Source organism: Ctenocephalides felis, unplaced genomic scaffold (genome assembly GCF_003426905.1).
Source record: "Ctenocephalides felis isolate EL2017-DRISC unplaced genomic scaffold, ASM342690v1 CF-g0.4_SCAFFOLD_03572, whole genome shotgun sequence".
Lineage (NCBI taxonomy): Eukaryota > Metazoa > Arthropoda > Insecta > Siphonaptera > Pulicidae > Ctenocephalides > Ctenocephalides felis.
Genome location: NW_020539726.1, coordinates 31,226,974 through 31,246,506, shown reverse-complemented (window position 1 = coordinate 31,246,506; position 19,533 = coordinate 31,226,974). Strand labels below are relative to the sequence as shown.

General features: G+C 29.8%; 1 protein-coding gene across 1 annotated transcript in view; it reads right to left on the bottom strand.

Annotated features, from left to right (window-relative positions):
• Nucleotides 1-4,048: 4,048 nt before the first annotated feature.
• Nucleotides 4,049-19,533, bottom strand: part of LOC113388362 (neuronal growth regulator 1-like) — a 176,340-nt gene continuing 160,855 nt past the window's right edge. Inside the window, exons 9-10 of the mRNA XM_026625748.1 lie at nt 13,865-14,002; nt 4,049-4,204 (exon numbers count right to left, since the gene is read on the bottom strand). Coding sequence (XP_026481533.1) covers nt 4,083-4,204; nt 13,865-14,002 — 260 coding nt within the window. The 3' untranslated portion in view covers nt 4,049-4,082. The remainder of the gene's footprint in view (nt 4,205-13,864; nt 14,003-19,533) is intronic.

The following is a 19,533-nucleotide window of genomic DNA, read 5'->3' as shown; positions in this document are numbered from 1 at the left end:
TTTTGTTGACAACGTAAAAATTATGTCTTCAAAAACCCAGATCGATGTTTTAAAAAACCTAACATAAAATTATAAATTTTAATCTAAATTAGATCAACAAATTTTAATCCACGCACAAAATCAAATCATATGACAAAAATTATTTATTATATATTATCAAAATAAAATCGACTTACCTTATTTCCATTTATCCAGGGTTGCACTATCACTACACTCAATAAAAAACACTTCAAACTAATTCACTATTTCTGAAAACAATATTTGAAAAAAATATAATTATAATAAAATGAGGATATCAATTGAAATTACATTTAGATTCATATTTTGTAACAATCATAAATAATTATAAGACTTACCTCTTTTGCAATTTTCCCATGATTGAACAGAACATTTTCAAAAAAGGAAAGCACTTCAAACAAATTTACAATTTCTGAAATAGATATTTAAAAAAAATTATAATTATAATCAAAATCAAGTTATCAATTGAAACAATTTTGTATTTTATTAGTATTTAGATTCGTATTTTGTTGATACCATAAATAAATATACTTAATTTTATCTAAAGTATTTTTGACTCATTTATATTTATTGAAATCGGTTGAGCAATATATACATCACCAATAGAAGAGTGATTGATATTAAATTATTATGTTATTTAAACATAGATATCAATTAATAATTCTTGATACCAAAAATTTTAAATTTACAATGAATAATAATTTTCAACATTTTGTTGAATCAAAATATATATCATATTTTTAACCATAATAACTTTTAACAAATTTTAAAGTCAAAAGAACAAGTAAAATATAAGTATGTATTTATAATTATTTTTTTATAAATTTGGATCAAGGTATATATTTTCTCAACCACATTTTTATATACACAACATGTTAGGCCTATTCTATTGGAATAATTTATTTTAAATATGTACATTTAATTTGGCACAAACATTAAGTAATTTTAAGAGTCGATATATAATAAATTAGTATTTACATTTGTTTAGATATAAAAACTACTTCAATGGAATGACAATGTATGAATGACTAGTATGTACATTTTTATTTTTGAACCGAATTCTACACTGCAGATAGAAAATTTCTGTGAAAGGAATTTTTGAACACATTTTTCAAATTTATGCAATTTAAAATAAATTTATATTTAGATATAGTTTATTAGAATTAACATTTGTCTTTTTTTATAATTTTCTACATAATATTTTATTTGGCCAAAAAACGATTTGTTGACTTTCTCGAAGAAAGTCAAATGTTTATTAATTAATTAATCTAAAAACAATGGAAATAATATTCAATTAATCAGATAAATTCAGATAATTCAGGTTCAATTTTGGAAACCATTTTTTTATATTATTTCTCTAATAACTTTCAAAAAGTCATCTCGATGATTAATTTTATTTGAAGCCGATTGCAAAATTACTATAATATAATTACAAATATTTTTTTAATAATTTTTCTACAGTAATTTGCAGTTTATTAGAAAAAAATACAAACGTTATTTTTCACAATATATTTTAGTAAAAATTAAATAGTATAATGAAATAATGCAATACGATTTTTACTTCAAATTTTATCATAACATAATATATTTAGCTAATCCATGACATTTACTTTATTGTATAGTGAAACCATATAATAAATGTAAATAAAAGTATTTAACTTGCTTTAATGCAATTTATAATTTGTAGGAATCAGTAATTTTACAGAACTAAATTTAGTAAAATTTCATTTTGAAATGATATAAAAAACAATCAGCGTACTGGTAACAAATTTAAATTAAAATGTTTTCTCGTAAACTGTAACACTTATATAATTACTATTTTTAATTGAAAACAAAGCATTTTCTAATTTAGTTAATTATTTAAAAAATATTTTTGAAATATATTAGAAATAATATGTTTCTATAAAAGTATATTAGCAATAATATTTCATATGTTGCTTATATAGTTGAAAGCAAAATTTTTGAACATCATTTTATAGAAAAAGAAATCCAAATTGAATTACAATTTCTTTAACAATACATCTCTGCACGTTTCGAATCCCAATTTGACAAGTATTTTTGATAGTGAATATAGCAAAAATAGTCATTATGCAAGAGCTAATGCATCAAAATAATATTCATTTTTATTTTTATTTAAATTGTGTCGTATTCAGCAAGATTTAAAATAGACAGTTATTTTATTTTTAAATTGATTACAAAATCAAATTTGATTAAATACCATTAATAAGGACAGTTAGATTATCATATTTTAATCATTATATTCGATGAATGCTATAGCATCCACGACAAGTATTTCGTTTCTATTCGACAGAATGTGCTTGCTCAAGGTAACTCGTGTTCTATTGAAAAAATGAGATAATACCAAAAACACCTAAAGAATTAGTTAGTAATTACCTTGGCAGGTTTAACAATTACAAACATGTAAGGTTATATCAAATTAAAATATAAATAAATGACTTTAAAATTTAAAGGTTACAGCATTCATGTCATTCTGCACCAAATGCAAATTAGTGACAAAAAGAGTTTATTTCGTTTGAAATTACGATGCACTAACGTAAATAAAAGTTATATAACTTATTTTATGTTATAAGGTTAGTCAGATTATCATATTTTAATCAATATATTTGATGAATGCTATAGCATCCACGTCAAGTATTATGCTTCTATTTTAGGTGATGTGCTTGCTCAAGGTAATTAGTGTCTTCAGAAAAAATAAGATAATACCAAAAATATCAAAAAAATTAGTAATTACCTTTACTGGTTTAACAATTACAAAAACGTCATGTTATATCAAATTTAAATCAAAACAGTTGACTTTAAAATTTGAATGTTATAGCATTCATGTCAATCTGCACAAATATATTTTTTTTATTTGCATAGATTTATTGCCGATTAAAATAATATACATTGTTTAAGACAATATGCTGGGTGTAAATTCATTCATTTTGAGTGACAAAAAGAGTTAATTGCATTTAAAATTACGATGCACTGGCTGTGGGTGGTAATAATAATTTTGGGTGGTCCTTAATATGGATATTTCCGAATTTTTTATGCTCCCAGAGGCTCAAATGCTTCCATATTGATAAAAAATCATTCTCTGAAAGTTCTAGCTCTTAATATTAACGTTAAGATAGTTCGCACCCCAACCAAAGTTTTTTATGGAAATAACATGGGTAAAATTCCATTTGTTTTTTAGAATTTTATAACTTTGCGACAAGTGAATCCAAATTTTGATCATAAATTAAAAAATTACAACAAAAATTTGATACACTTTATAAAATTAGTATTTACTTAGGAAGAAGAACCAATAAGTTTTGGTTCGCGGGCTATCTTAAAGTTAATATTAGGAGCTAAAACTTTCAGAAAATATTTGTTCAACAATTTGAAAGCTTTTGAGCACTTGGGAGCAAAAAAATTGGAAATATCCATTTTAAGAACCACCCAAAATAATGACTTAACAGCCAGTGCATCGAAATTTTGAACGAAATTTACTTTTTCTGTAACTCATTTGCATTTTGATGCAGAATGACATGAATGCTATAACATTTAAATTTTAAAGTCAACTATTTTGATTTAAATTTGATATAACCTTACATTTGTGTAATTGTTAAACCTGTCAAGGTAATGACTAACTGATTCTTTAGGTATTTTTAGTATTGTCTTATTTTTTCATAAGAACACGAATTACTTTGAGCAAGAACATTGCGTCGAATAGAAGCGTAATACTTGACGTGGATGCTATAGCATTCATCAAATATAACATATTAAAATATGATAATCTGCCGATTCTTATCTGATTCTTTAGGTAATTTCGTAGGAGCAAAAAAGTGAAAAAATATCATATTCAAGACCACCCCAAAATATAAAAAATACAAAATTAAAAATCAGAATAAATAATTTGTTAGGCCCTGCAACAATTCATAAATGTATATAAATATCGATGTGATTTTGCAGCAGTGTAGAATTCAGTTCACCAATCAATCAATATATAAATTATCAATTATTATTTTCTTTATATAAATATGATTATTAAATAATATTACTTACACACTAGATAAATTTAATCAGCTCGATATCACTAGAAATATTGAAGATATTATCACTACACAACACGTAAAGACCGACTGACTGACGATGACGGCTGACGATTTACTGACGCCATGCTGCATGGCTGCAGGCTTCTCGTCTGAAAAAGAAAACATTACATTGTATTAAAATTAAATACAAAGTTTGCCAACATAGCACTAACCCTCCGTCGGTCGGCGTGGTCTGGCCAGACTTTTTTCGACTTCAATTTAAAAAAAAAAAAACTTCTAGTAATCCTATCGACTTGAAATTTCTTGACTTTTCCTAAAATTTCATTAGCTGTCGATCAATGAAAAAATCAGGACGAAAAAATGTACAGAAGGATAATTATAAGGATATTAACTTTTTTATACTTCGAACGGTCGGAAAGGTCTGCCTAGACCACCCATACATTTTGTGTGAAATATACGTTTTTTGATATATGTAAACCAGTATTTTGTCTTTTTTCATGGTATTTTCTATTCAAACTGCGTTGTATACTTGTTTATCTATGGTTGTATATATTCTTTGCAATGTGTTGTAACATGAATGTTAGTATTTTCATGACGAGAGTTGCTTGAAAACCTACCAAACTTATTGGTAATCGCAAACACTGAAAATCGGATGAGCAATGCACACATTATCAACAATTTTTCTACCCGTACTGCGTACGATTTTTTTTTTTGGCAAACCTGTAGTGAAATTATATTTTCACTTAGAGTTTTACAGCTCATTTCAAAGGCGATGCACCTCATTTTGTTTTCATTTGAATTTTACATTCATTTCAAAGGCGCCGAAAAAGAATATTGTTTTTCATTGATATAAAACAGAAAAATTAACAGAAAGAGCAACGATTTTTTATATTTCTTGATTTTTTTTATATAATATAATATGTAATATTTTTATTATAAGCAAGCTCAACACATGCAAAAGACGGTAAAAAAAAGAAAAAATCAAAACTATAAATATTTATTACTATAATCGTTAATATATTATATAAGACACCAAAAACTCATTTATCCCATATAAATGCATGTAAAATTAATGGTGGTCCAGCCAGACCTTTCCGACCGTTCGAAGGTGAAAAAATTTCCGACCGACGGAGGGTTAATATCGATTGTTAGGTGGATGGCACACACATAGCCTATACTAATCATTGTTAACTTCCCGAAGGAGAAGTTTATGTTCATCAAAAAATCCGATTCGCTAATTTTATGTTTTCTCGACGTTTCAAGCCATTCTGAATCTATTGAAACCAAATTTGGAAAATGTATGTATGTGTATGTGTGTGTGTATGTTATGTGAATAGATTTTTTGCCGTAAATCGACGTTTTCTCAAAAACGACTAAACCGATTTTAAAAATTTAAAAGCCATTCGATGTATCTCGATGAGGACTATCGTTTGTCAGTTTTGCGCTACGATCGGCCTAACCGTTTCTTTATAAATCGCAGTAAAGTTAAAAAATTTTTGTCCACGTTTTAGCCCGCAATTCTGAATCGATTTTGAAAATTCAAAAACAGTTCGAAAGATATTGGTTGAGATTGATACTGATTAGTTTTAAGTGAAGATCGACCGAACCGTTTACTTGTAATTAGGTGTTGCAGGTACTGTGTATAGTTTGCTATGAAAAATAAATCAAAAAAATTTTTTATGAGACGTGTTTGATGATAGATATCATGATAGAATATACTAAAATATTAAAGCCCTTAACATACTAAATATTAGGACAAGTAGTTCAATTTTGAAAATTCGTTAAGGTTTGCAAAAATTAGTATTGTTCTTTGGCATTTGTTAAAATTAGACTTTGATTGATGTTTTCTCAAAAACGCCTGAACCGATTTCAGAAATTTAAATGCCTTTTGATATATCTCAATGAGGACTATCATTTGTCAGCTTTGTGCGACGATCGTCCAAACCGTTTCTTTGTAATTTAGAAAAAAGTGTTGAACTTCCACATTTAAGCTCATACTACCGAATCGATTTAAAAAAATCAAAAACTGTTCGAAATGTATTAGATGGGAATCCCAACTTCCCACTTCGAACTGATTAGTTTTAAGTGAAAATCTACCGAGCCGTTTTTTTGTAATTAACTGTTGGAAAAAGCATTAAAATAATTTTTATCGAACTTTTCTTAGCGATATATATTATGGTCTTACAGATCTTACTGAAATATTACGGGCTTACGACAAGTAGTTTAATTTTAGAAATTTATCAAAGTTTGAGAAGATGAGTATCTTTTTTTGACGCTTGTTAAAATTGAAATTAGACGATTTACTTGGTATAATTATAAAATACTTAGTTTTAATGAACATACTAATCCATTAAAGTCCAACGGAAACTGGTTCAATTATAAAAATTATTGATATGTGAAAATTTGCTTTTAGAAAATACTTCGAGTTAACGTGTTCGTTCGTCTTCAATTATGTGTAATAAACCCACTCGGAATACTTCTAACTACTCATAAATTAATTGATTTTTCAATAATTAAGTTGATTATTTACACATATCAGGAAGTTCATGTAACATGCCTCAAGGCAATATACCAATACCAACTAGTTTAATAATATAGTTCTCGCTTTCGTTAAACTTATAACTTATTTTAATACCTCGTCTAACTATTTTTGGATCTAAATAAAATAAATTTTCCCAAAACACGAATGAAAATAAATTCATAAAATTTACTTTACCCCGGTTGGGTTTTCACGATGATCGCACACGTAACGCAACGCAATCGTGAGGGAATGAATCTGTTCGCTGAATCGGTCGCTCACTAAAACGCCCAAGTTATGCGTCCGGGGCAAAAGTAAACAACCTGAGCACTTCATTAACATAAAATCACAGTTCGGGCTCCCGAAAAAAGGTTGGAAACATTATTTTGCCGGGAAATGTTTGAATTGTCCAATATATTTCATGCTATATTATCCATAACGTTTCTGCGAATCGAACTGGTGAGAGACGATAAATTGTGAAAACATTTGAATTCGGAGCAAAATTTTTAACTTCCCATAGGGTGAGCTATAGTTGTCGCAAAAAAAAACGAAAATAATTTTTTTTATATATCTTCACGTATCATAGGTTTCTGAAGATTTTGGCATGCCTTAGAAAAAATTGATGTACGTGTGTGCCTGTGTGTATGTGTTTGTGTGTGTATGTATGTCTGGATACAATTTTTTATCCACGATTTTGCAAACACGGTTCAACCGATATCAGCGATTCACAAAACATTTTATTTCTATTAATGGTGAGACGTGATTATTAGTTTTTGGCAATGGCAGATCCAGCCGTTTTGAAGATACTGGATAAAAATTAAGTTTTTGAGAGAATGAAGTATCTGATTTGAATGATTCAAAATACAATTTACTTGTATTGACAAAATGAAATAATGATTAAACTTTTTGGAAGGCAATTTAATAATAAGTATTAATTTTGTTTCCATTTTTTTAACTTCCCGTAGGGTAAGTTATTGTAATGGGCCGAAAATCGGAATTGAAAATTTTTACATTTCTCGACGTTTTGAAGGTTTCTGAACGTTTTGGCATACCTCAGAAAAAATGGATGTGTGTGTGTGTGTGTGTGTGTGTGTGTGTGTATGTGTGTGTGTGTGTATGTATGTGTGGATACAAATTTCCAGTCACGTTTTAGGGCGCACGGATCAACCGATTTGAATGGTTCAAAAAACATTCGATTCCTATTGATTGGGAAAAGAGCTGATTAGTTTTTGGCAAAGGCAGGTCCAGCCGTTTCGGAGATACGGAGCAAAGAGTGCAGAAAATAGAAATCGAATTTTTGAGCGAACGGAGTATCCGATTTGAATGATCTAAAAAACATTGAATTAGTAATGATTGGGAGAAGTGTTTATCAGTGTTTGGCAAAGGCAGGCCCAGCCATTTCGAAGATACGGAGCTAATTATGTAAAAAATGGCAGTTTTTGAGAGAACTAAGCGTCCGATTTAAATGATTCAAAGAACTTTCTGCTTGTCTTAACAAAATAATTGATTTTGGATTTTTTTTTTTTTTTTTTTTTTTTTTTTTTTTTTTTTTTTTTTTTTTAGTATTTTGTATATCGAAAATATTTCAGATTTTATTTTTAATTCTGACTATAGTTCTAATATACTTTAGAAATAATTTCAACTCTGCAATTCGGTTTATATAATTCTTATAAATATTAGACAATGTTACAATATTTATAATAATATATTTGAAAACATTCAATATTCCTCGAACATTTCGTTACGGTGCGGGAAGTTCCAGCAATTTGCCTCAAGGCACGATGCCATAATTGCCTCAAGACAGAATTCCACTTACAGCTAGTTAAGTTCCTTACCAAGATTTTTAGTTTTCAAAGATCACTTATATAGCTCAAACATACTTTATCGATTTTTTGGACAATGAGGATAAAGCAATTTGAATTTTTCTAAAACATTTACTTTGTATTAACCCTAAGACGTATTGGTTAGTCTTTGCAAAAGACAAAACTAGCCGTTTTGGAAGTACGCAGCGCAAAAAGTGCAAGCAGTTTTTGAAAGACCGGATCATTCGAAAAACATTTTGATTGAGACAATTTTCAGAAATGAGAAAATTAGCTTTGAGAAGGGCGGTCCAAGGGTTTAAAAAACTTTTAAATCTTTCACAATTTTAAAAAAGTGATAATTTTCGATTTTATTTCAAAATGCCAATAATTTTTAGAATTTAAAAAACCAACATTCTCAAAAAACTTAAAAAATACAATAAATATGTTGAATAAAAATAAATTAAACTTTATCATCAATTTTTTAGATGAAATGGATGTATGTATGTGTTCGGATACAAAGTTTTGTTGACGATTTCGAGCGCACAAATCAACCGATTTGGATGATTCAACAAACATTCAATTCCTATTCATGGCAAGACGTGCTGATTAGTTTTTGGCAGAAGCAGATCCGGCCGTTTCGAAAACACGGGACAAAAAATGCCGAAAATGGTAATTCAGTTTTTGAGAGAACGTTTTCGATTTGAATGATTCATAATATATTTTACTTGTATTGCCAAAATGAAAACAATATTATTTTTTTAGAAAGTCAGGTTTAGTGATTTCAGAGATATAGAAGAAAAAGTAAAAAAAAATATTTGACGATCAAAAATGATCATTAGACATATGCACATCAAATTTACAGATATTTTATGGAAATTTTAAAAATGAGTATTAATTTTTAACTTTTCGTAGGGCAAGTTATTGTAATCGCAAAAAAATCGAAAATGAAAATTTTTTGCATTTCTCGACTTTTCAAAGGTTTCTGAATATTTTGGCATACCTTAGAAAAAATGGATGTATGTGTGTGTGTGTGTGTATGTGTGTTTATGTATGTGCGGATACAAATTTTCGTCGACGATTTCGGGAACACCGATCAACCGATTTGAATAACTCAAAAAGCATTCGATTCGTTTTGATAAGGAGACGTGCTGATTAGTTTTTGGCGGAGGCAGGTTTAGCCGTTCCAAAGATACGGGGTAAAAAGTGCCAAAAATGGTAACTCGGTTTTTATGAGAACGGAGCGTCCGATTTAAATAATTCAAAAAACATTTTGCTTGTATTGACAAGATAAAGAACTGATCAAATTTTCAGGAAGGCAGATCTAGCGGTTTCGGAGATCTAATGATAAAAGTAAAAAAAAATGCCATTTGGCGGTCAAAAATGATCATTAGACATATGCACATCAAATTATCAGATATTTTATAAAGATTTTAACAATAAGTATAATTTTTTTTTTACATTTCTATGGGTTCCGTACCAATGCTTATCCGTTAGACGGCAGTGCGGCACTTGCGCGCTTTGACATTTCGTCTCTATGTAGATAAAGCAGTACGATTGCATTGAAAAAAAGTTCAGAATTTCCAAAATATATCAAAATAAAGAAAAAAAGTAATTTTTTGTCAAATTTATAGTTTCTCGAAAATTTAATTTATTCCAAGTAATTTTTTTTCAAAAATGTTAATCTTTTTAAAAAAATAATAATATTTGGTACGGGAAGTTCCAGCAATTTGCCTTAAGGCACGATGCCATAAACCACTAGTTTAATTTTTAATATGAGATGTTCAGCAATTTGCCTCTATGCACGATGCCATGCACCACTAGTTGACTTGTTTTACTACTACGAGTTGACACATGAGTCTATTATATATGAACTGTTGCCCTGCACGGCTTAGTCGACGATTGATTACCCCGCGAAAGTCCGGGCCTACTCGCCTATTCGCCTACAATTCTGGCCTACTCTATTCGTTCCCGATTCTGCGGCAGGATTACGTTCACCGTTCACCATTCATTCACCGTTCACCGTGGTGCGGTCTAGGCTTTGACAGCGCAGCGCGGCGCCCTCCCACTATTGCATTGTGTATGTAATACATCAAAGTCTGCTTGCGGACGAAAAGTCGATCCAACATCAACCGCAATCGTGGCTCAATTCGACCTACACTATGGCAGAATGCTGGATTGTTATCTTCTTAAAAGATACTTGAGTGCGAAATCAGTACGGCGGTGATATATTACTAGAAAATTTTCAAAGCGAAGTTAAATTTAGGTCAAATGTGTTGCATTATGTATTTTAAAAATTTAGTTAGGTGCATGGCATCGTGCCTTAAGGCAAATTGCTGAAATTTCCTGCATTGAATTTTTGAAATTTTTAAAAGCTTTTAAATAGTGGAAAATATTGAAATATTTTTTTATTTTTTAAAAATTATTTGTAATATTTGAACTTTATTATAAAGCGATTGCAGAAGCACCGCGACGCAAACTATTTGTTAAACATTATAAATTTTGTTGCGAAACCCATAAAAATGTTACCAAATTATATTATTCATATATCTATAAAATCGTCGATATGCACTTTTTTAAGCTAGTTTTGGACCTGCCTTTCCAAAATTTTTATCGATTTTTCATTATGTCACTACGAGAAAATTGTTTCTGGAATTATTCAAATCAGACACTTTGTTGTTTTAAAAAGAGAATTAACATTTTTGATACTTTTTGGTCCGTATCTACGAAACGGCTGGACCTACCTTTGCCAAAAACTAATCAGCATGTCTCCTAATCAATGAGAATCGAATTCTTTTAATCATTCGTATTGAATGATCCGTGTTTACGCAATCGTCGATAAAACTTGTATACGCAAATACATACCTACACACACATACATACAAACATAAATTTGTGTGAGCTTTGTCACAATATTCAGAAATCTATCAAACGTAAGAATACGAAAGAAATTATGGTTGCAATTTTTTGCGATTATAATAACTCACCCTACGGAAAGTTAAAAAATAGTATCTCAACTTGATTGTTAATAAAATTACATTTTCTTTACTTTGAAAATTTTGTTAAAAATTTGCAATAGAAGAATTATTGGAGAATAGAGAGATACTATTGACGTTTTTTAGTCGTTTCTACATTCTCTGACAGCTTCTACTGGTAACACCGCACTTCTTCTAGAAAATGATCAATTGTAAAATTATAACAATGGTTATAGAATAATTTTTGTTCTAGATTTTGTAGAAAAATAATTACCACACTTATTAATCATTATTTTGTATAAATATGATCAAGGTATCTCAAGGTATATACATTAATTTAAAAAAAGCTGTTACAGCAAGTTACTAGTTCTCGCACTTCAATGCAATGCGTCTTTTAGCATACTTTCTTTGTACGTTTCCATAAATCTCAAATGAATGCTTTTAAATAATCAATACAAAAAATGAAAGTTTACACAATTAGTTTCAACAAATAAATTCAGAGAAGGAATGAAGGAAATCATGTAAGGACAACAAATCATACACAAATAGCACTCCCTGTGATTCACTTTTGATGCATTGGTTTTCAATTTTTGCACGTGTTTCTAATTCCACGTAAGCTATAAATAACTAATTCTAATAATATCTCGTGTACATTACAAATTGTGTCATTAATCCTTGAAAACATCAACATTATCATTGCATTGCTGTTCCTGGGGGTCTTTAATCCCCATAAACCATGCAATTCCATGCTCAGTCAGTAGACTGAATTGAGAGATCCAATTCTGATAGAGAATTTACGTAGCCGCGACCACAACACGCAATTCGCCACACCGACTGCAATTAATCCTATCGTCTCTACTACAAGCCGACCGGCTACTCGATGCAGAATTGCAAATAATAGACAATTATACGGGATAAATAAGTCATGAAGTCAAAAAAAGTTGAAACAGATTGGCCGAACATATGTAGTCGTACTTGGAAGTAATCATAGATTTGCAACTTTCTTTAGATGATTTCTTGCACTTTGTATAAGTGGTTCGTGGTATTCGATTTTATTATTTGGATTAAATTAATATATAATTTTATGAATTGTAAATATAAGAACATTTGAGTTTTTCAAAAATGTGTACCAAGTTTATGGATATAATATTGTAAAAAATCAATTTTATTAATCACAATATCATTAGTAAATCACAGTTAAATGTATCAAAAGTAACTCCCACTAGAATAAGATTGAGAATCATAAAAAAATCGAAAATGAAATTTTTTGCGTATCTTAACGTTCCTAAGATTTCTGAACATTTTGGCATATCTTAAAAAAATGAATGTATGGTTGTGTGCCAGTGTGTATTTTGTATGACCACGATTTGAGGCGCACGGATCAACCAATTGGAAAAATTAAAAAAACATTTGATTCCTATTGATATGTAGATGTGCTGATTAGTTTTAGGCAAAGACAGGGCCTGCCGTTGTAGAGATACGGAGCAAAGAGTGCAGAAAAAAGAAATCGAGTTTTTGAAAGAACGGAACATCCCATTTGAATGATCCAAAAACATTCAAATCGTGATGATTGTAAGAACTGGTGATTAGTTTTTGGCAATGACAATGCCAACAGTTTCGGAGATACAAAGCTAAATGTGCAAAAAATGGTAATTTTTCAGAGAACTAAGCATCTGATTAAATGTCCAATTTATAAGCAAGTATATTTTGTCTACGAAATACGAATAATAAAAGTTATAGTATTTATTATAAAAAAATTTGATAAATTAATAATTATTATTACCGAAAATTTCATTACGGTACGGCAAGTTTTAGTCAATTTTGTATTTGTGAAGAGTATCTTAGAAATTTCGGTAAAGATTATTTTAGAAATTTTCATCCGAGAACATCAAAGTCCTATGTCAAAAAAAATCAAAAGGTAAATGGGTTTAAATGTCGCCGTGGTAAAAATGCACAAAAAAATAAAAAAAAGTTAGTTATTTTTAAATTTTTCGACTGTCCGAAGATAGAAACTTCAAACCAGAAGCACATGAATTGTCTTGTGGGCAAGAATAACTGGACCCTAGGTTATATTTTGTCGATTTTTTGGGGAAAATTCGAGGTGCCCAAAATTGCAGGATACAATCCCTATGACTTAAAGAATTTGCATTAAATATATTTCGATTGCAATTCAAGTACTTCAAAAAACATGAATTGTCTTGTGGCGAAGAATAACATCAAGTAGTTGCATTTCGTTAGTTCTTTCACTAACGTATTGGTATTTTGAAAATCTATTTTTCATCCTTTGACAGTTTCTTCTTTTGAATATATCGGAAACATAATTGATTACACAAATGAATTTTCAGTTATGCCAAAATATTCAGAAACGTGAAAGATATGCTAACGTTTTCATTTTCTATTGCTACTTATAAAATTTACCCCACTCGAAGTTAATAATGATTACGTGAATGCAAAACCCTTCAGTATGATACGATAAATATTCCCTTTGTACAACAATGTCTTAGGTCTAACACTTACTTTGTAGTATGTGCACGTTGACGCTGGCAGGTCGTGCATTTGAAGGCACGCAGGTGTAATTTCCCGCGTGAAATTTGTCGGCCTGCTCTATGACCAGCTCGCTGGACTGCTTGCCGTGCTTCACGGTGACGCCGCCACCTGCAAAATAAAAAATAATATGAAGGACTTAATTTTTTTTGTTCAAATTTATTTTTGTTAATCAAGACTTCGTGTCTTGTCAATGTCTCATTTACAAAATTGACAGGTACAAAAAAGAAATTATTCAAAAAATACAATAAATTGAATAAAAACAAAAAGTTAAAAGAAGTTAAAATAATAATAATAATAACAGTAATATAAAAATACAAATATAAATGAACTATGGCGCGCTGATTATTCGCCCATCACAGTTAAAGAGTGCTAAGTTAGAGCGCGGGTAGACATTGGACTAGGTGTTTGGTAGGTCGGTAGAACTTTTTCTTCTTACTTTATTCAGTATTCAGTAATTCAGTAATTAGAAATATACAACATTAAAAGCTAAACTGAAATCATTGTATTGTAATCAAGATAATCTCCACTGAAATTATCTTGTTAATCTGGTTATGCATTGTCCAATTGCCAAGTTTGCTTCAGCCTCCTCTGTCTAGTTTGTAATAATTTGTGCGCTAATTGGTTAGGGTGAATGAAAGTGAAAACTATAGCATTGATTTACATTCATATAAAGACTGATATGAATGCTATAACATTCAAATTTTAAAGTCATTTTTTTATAACCTAACGCTGTTGTAATTATTATACCTCTAGAGGTAATGGCAGTAACTAATTCTTTGGGTATTTTTGTACTATCTTTTCTTTTCCTGTAATCACTATTTAGCTTGGGCAAACACTTAGTGTAAAATAGAAGCGCTTTTTGATGTGGATGCTATAGCATTCATCTAGCACATAACGATTAAAATAAGAAAATCTTATGACTACCTTTATAATCGGTGTTCAATGAAGTTTTGGATATCACAGCCAACATAAAAATAAATGTACTGTCAATTTTTGTACTTTGCTGAGACTTCCACTGTCCGTCAACGTGTTAAGAAATTTATAATTGCAAAAAAAGTTTATGAAAGGATTCACAATATTAAAAATAGATAATGTGATTTTTACCTTTTTGAATGAGGAGTTAATTTTCAACCAAAAGCAATTTCAATCGAAATTGCTTATTTTATGTTTCCTCGACGTTTCATGTCATTCTGAATCGAATGGAACCAAATTTGCAAAAAGTATGTTTGTGTGAGTGTGTGTTACCAGATTTTTGACATTTTGTCAACACTTCTCAATAACGGTTGGACTGATTTAAAAAATTCAAAAGTTATTCGATGTAACTCGATAAGGACTAGTGTTTGAAAATCAGCCAAGTCGTTTCTTTGTAATTATCAAAAAAGTGTGAAATATTTTGTCCAAGTTTTAGCCCACAATTTTTGAAACGACTTCAAAAACTTGAAAACAGTTTGCAAGATACTAATTTGTTTTGTAGCCCAAAATTTTGAAAAAAACAGGCCAGACCTTTTTCCTGTAATTTACTATTAAATTTTTTTCCAACCATTTTTATGAAACGTTTTACAGCGATGGATATCATGGTCCTATAAACCATACTGAAATATTACCGTGCTACAATGAGTCGTTTAATTTTAAAATTTGTAGAAGTTTGTGAAAATTAAGAACATTTTTTGGCGCTTGTCAAAATTAGACCTTTCATCGTCGTTTTCCCAAAAAAGACTGTTTTCTTGTGATTAACCGTCGGACAAAATGCCGATTTTTATAAAAAAATAGTTGACGATAGATAGACGACCCTATGACAAGTAGTTTAATTTAAAAAAATTATTCAAGCTTGAAAAATTATAGTCTAAATTTGTGTCAAAAATAAAATGGTAGGAATTGATACTAATTTGTTGTTTGTCCCAAAATTTTGAAAAAAATAGGCCAGGCCTTTTTCCTGTAATTGACTATTAATTTTTTTTCCAACCATTATTATGAAACTTTTTACAGCGATATATATCATGGTCTTATAAAACATACTGAAATATTACCGTCCTACAATGAGTCGTTTAACTTTAAAATTTGTAAAAGTTTGCAAAAATTAGTGACATTTTTTGGCTCTTGTCAAAATTAGACCATTCATCGTCGTTTTCTCAAAAACGACCATTTCCCTGTTGGCAAAAAATTGCCGATTTTTATAAAAAAAAAGTTGACGATAGATAGACGACCCTATGACATGTGGTTTAATTAAATAAAAGTTAAAAATAAATAATTAATAATTTTTTTAATTAATTAAAAAAAATCATCAAAGTTTGAAAAGTATAGTCAAAATTTGAGCCAAAAATCGTTTTTGTGATGTGATAAGTCAAACATTGTCAATGTATTCAAATGTGGAATAATGAACTACAATGGACATACATAACAAATGAAATACAAAATAATGGACTACAAGGACATACAAACACCCGTGTCTGTGCTGTATGATTAATATAATTACATATATTATAAATGAGTTTGAGAAGATTTAATTGGAAATCGCCTTGTTAAGACTAATTGAGTTGAAAATTTTATCTAAATACCTAAATCCAAATTTCGGTTGATTAAATCAATCAATCTATCGGAAAGTTCATACGACTTGCCTTAAGACAAAATGCAGCTTTTAACTAGTTAGTTTTCTGATTCTACTAACTCTTACAAAATCTTATCTACTACAAATCTGTACTACGGTGAACCACGGCACGTATTCGTCTAATTTAACACTCCAGGTACAATATTTGGCCTGTGAACGAATGGATTTAGCGGTTATTCGTTATCGGGAGAACAGACCCCGGTTAGAACACCTCTAAACTCTAACCTTGGATCCGATATAGCACTGTGTCACTAGACTAACACATTTCACCGCCGACAGGAACAGAAATAGACGGAGCGCTAATGGACAAGTTGCGAAAAAAAATTGATGGAATTTATATAAACGAAAGACCTACCAATATCAACTTAGATATATTAGTCCAGTTCTCAACTGTATAGAAATTAGGATATATGAATAAAACTTAAGTGACATGCACTTTGAAAACAAAAAAATATTTTATTATTTATTAACTTCCCGAAGAAGTTTGTTTTCATAAAAAAATCCGATTTGCTAACTTTATGTTTTCTGGACATTTCAAGCCATTCTGAATCGAATGAGATTGGAAGATATGTATATATATATGTGAACAGATGACCGATTTCAAAAATTTAAAAGCCATTCGATGTATCTCGTTGAGGACTATCGTTTGTCATTTTGAGTCGTTTTTACAAATATTAGTTGGGAACGATACTGATTAGTTTTAGGTAAAGATCGACCGAGCCGTTTTCTTGTAATTAATTGTTGAAAAAAAAATTGACGATTTTTACGAAATTTTTTGGCAATAGATATCATGGTCTTATAGAACATACTGAAATATTGCGAATCAACGACAAGTAATTTCATTTTAAAAATTCATCGAAATTTGAAAAAATATTATTGTCAAAATTTATGTCAAAAGTTGCTTTTGTGATGCGGTAAGTCAATTAGCACAATTTAATTTCTCTATTTTTGTGAGAAATGTTACCATTTAATAACTTTCCGTAGAGTAAGTTATAATAATAGCAGAAAATCGAAAATGTAAATTTTTATATATCTTTACGTTTCAAAGGTTTCTGAACATTTTGGCATACATTGAAAAAAATTAATGTATGAGTGTGTGTGTGTGCAGGTACAAATTTTCGTCGACGATTTTGGGAACACGGATCAACCAATTTGAATAATTTAAAAAAAAACATTCGAATTGTATTGATAAGGAGACGTGCTGATTAGTTTATGACAGTTAGGAATAATTGTGAGAAAACGGAGTATTCAATATTAATATTTCTTCTATAATAAATAATATACAAAACATTTGGAAAGGCAGGTTTAACGGTTTCAGAGATCACGTGAAAAAAAATGAATTTGGGAATTATATGCACATTAAATTTTCAAGTATTTTATAGACACTTTAAAACTTAGTAGTGAGTTTGTTACAATTTTTTAGAGTTCCGTACCAACTTTTTAAATTTTTAAAGATCACTTATAAGGCTCAACCAAATTTCAATGTTTTCTAATTTTTTTTTTCAAAATTTTACAAAGTTTTATACTTTAAGTACAAATTTAAATTTACACTTGAGTTTAAAAATTTTATATGGGTATTCCTTAGAAATATATCCTTAAATGAATTCATTAGGCTGCTCTTGTTAATGTAAACATTCTTAAGTGTTTTGTGCGAAAAGATTGTAACTGTATATTATACAATATAGATATTATAATATATATGTATTAACTAGAGGGTATATGGCATCGTGCCTTGAGGCAAATTGCTGTAACTTCCCGTACCGTGAATAGAAATCTTGGTACGGAACGCAAAAAAATTCACAAAAAGTGTACACATAATTAAAATCTCTATAAAATATCTGATAATTTGATGTACATATGTCCAATATACATATTTGACCGTCAAATGCCATTTTTTCAAATTATGTTTATTGAGATTCCATAACCGATGGACCTGTCTTCCCAAAAATTTAATCAGTTGTTCATCTTGTCAATAAAAGTAAAATGTTTTTTGAATCATTCAAATCAGGTACTCTATTCTCTCAAAACTGAATTACCGTTTTTAGCACTTTTTGACCCGTATCTTCGGAACGGCTAGACTTGCCTTGCCCAAAAACTAATCAGCACGTCTCCTTATCAATACGAATCAAATGTTTTTTGAGTCATTCAAAGCGGTTGATCGGTGTTCCCAAAATCGTCGACAAAAATATGTATCCGCACACACACATATACATCCAGTTTTTCTGAGATATGCCAAAATGTTCACAAAAATTTGAAATGTAAAGATATAAAAAAATTTCAGTTTCGATTTTTTTGCGATTTTTTGCGATTACTATAACTTACCCTACGGGAAATTAATTTTATTTGAAAATATTTAGAACAATTTTTATTAACTTTGATCAATATTCATTGAATACTGATGAATTTTTTCCTCGAATGTTTAATTACGGTACGGTAAGTTCCAGCAATTTGCCTTAAGGCACGATGCCGTACACCACTAGTTAAACTTTGAATATACTTTACCCCAGCTCTGTTTTCCACCATCGGCGTGTAGTAAAGCCAGATAATATATCCGGATAAGCACACACAACTCTCCTCTCCCGTCGTGTGTGGGCGTCCGAATAGAAGTCGCTGCTGGGAAAGGGCCAAAGGGATTTTACACGCTATACGTGTTTGAACGGAGAGAGTTTTTTTACACGAACGCGAACGCGCGGTAATGGAATATGTGCGTCGAAATAAAGGCAGGTCCTAATGAGCAAAGCGATGGAGTTACACGGTTACACGGTTTTTGGATTATTTATACAAGCGATGGGATAAAATGTAGGTTGTGCAATGAAATTGAATAAAATTACATACAGTTTTTATATGTGCTAAAGTAAAGAAGAGAACTAGTGGTGTGTATGACATCGTACCTTATGGCAAATTGCTGGATCTTCACTTACCAAAAAATATTTTTTTTTTAAGAAAAAGATTCAAGATATTTTTAAAACTTTCGAAAAAGATTTTTTATTTTTTGTGAAATATTTTTTTGACCTGCCTTGTGCAAAACTTATCA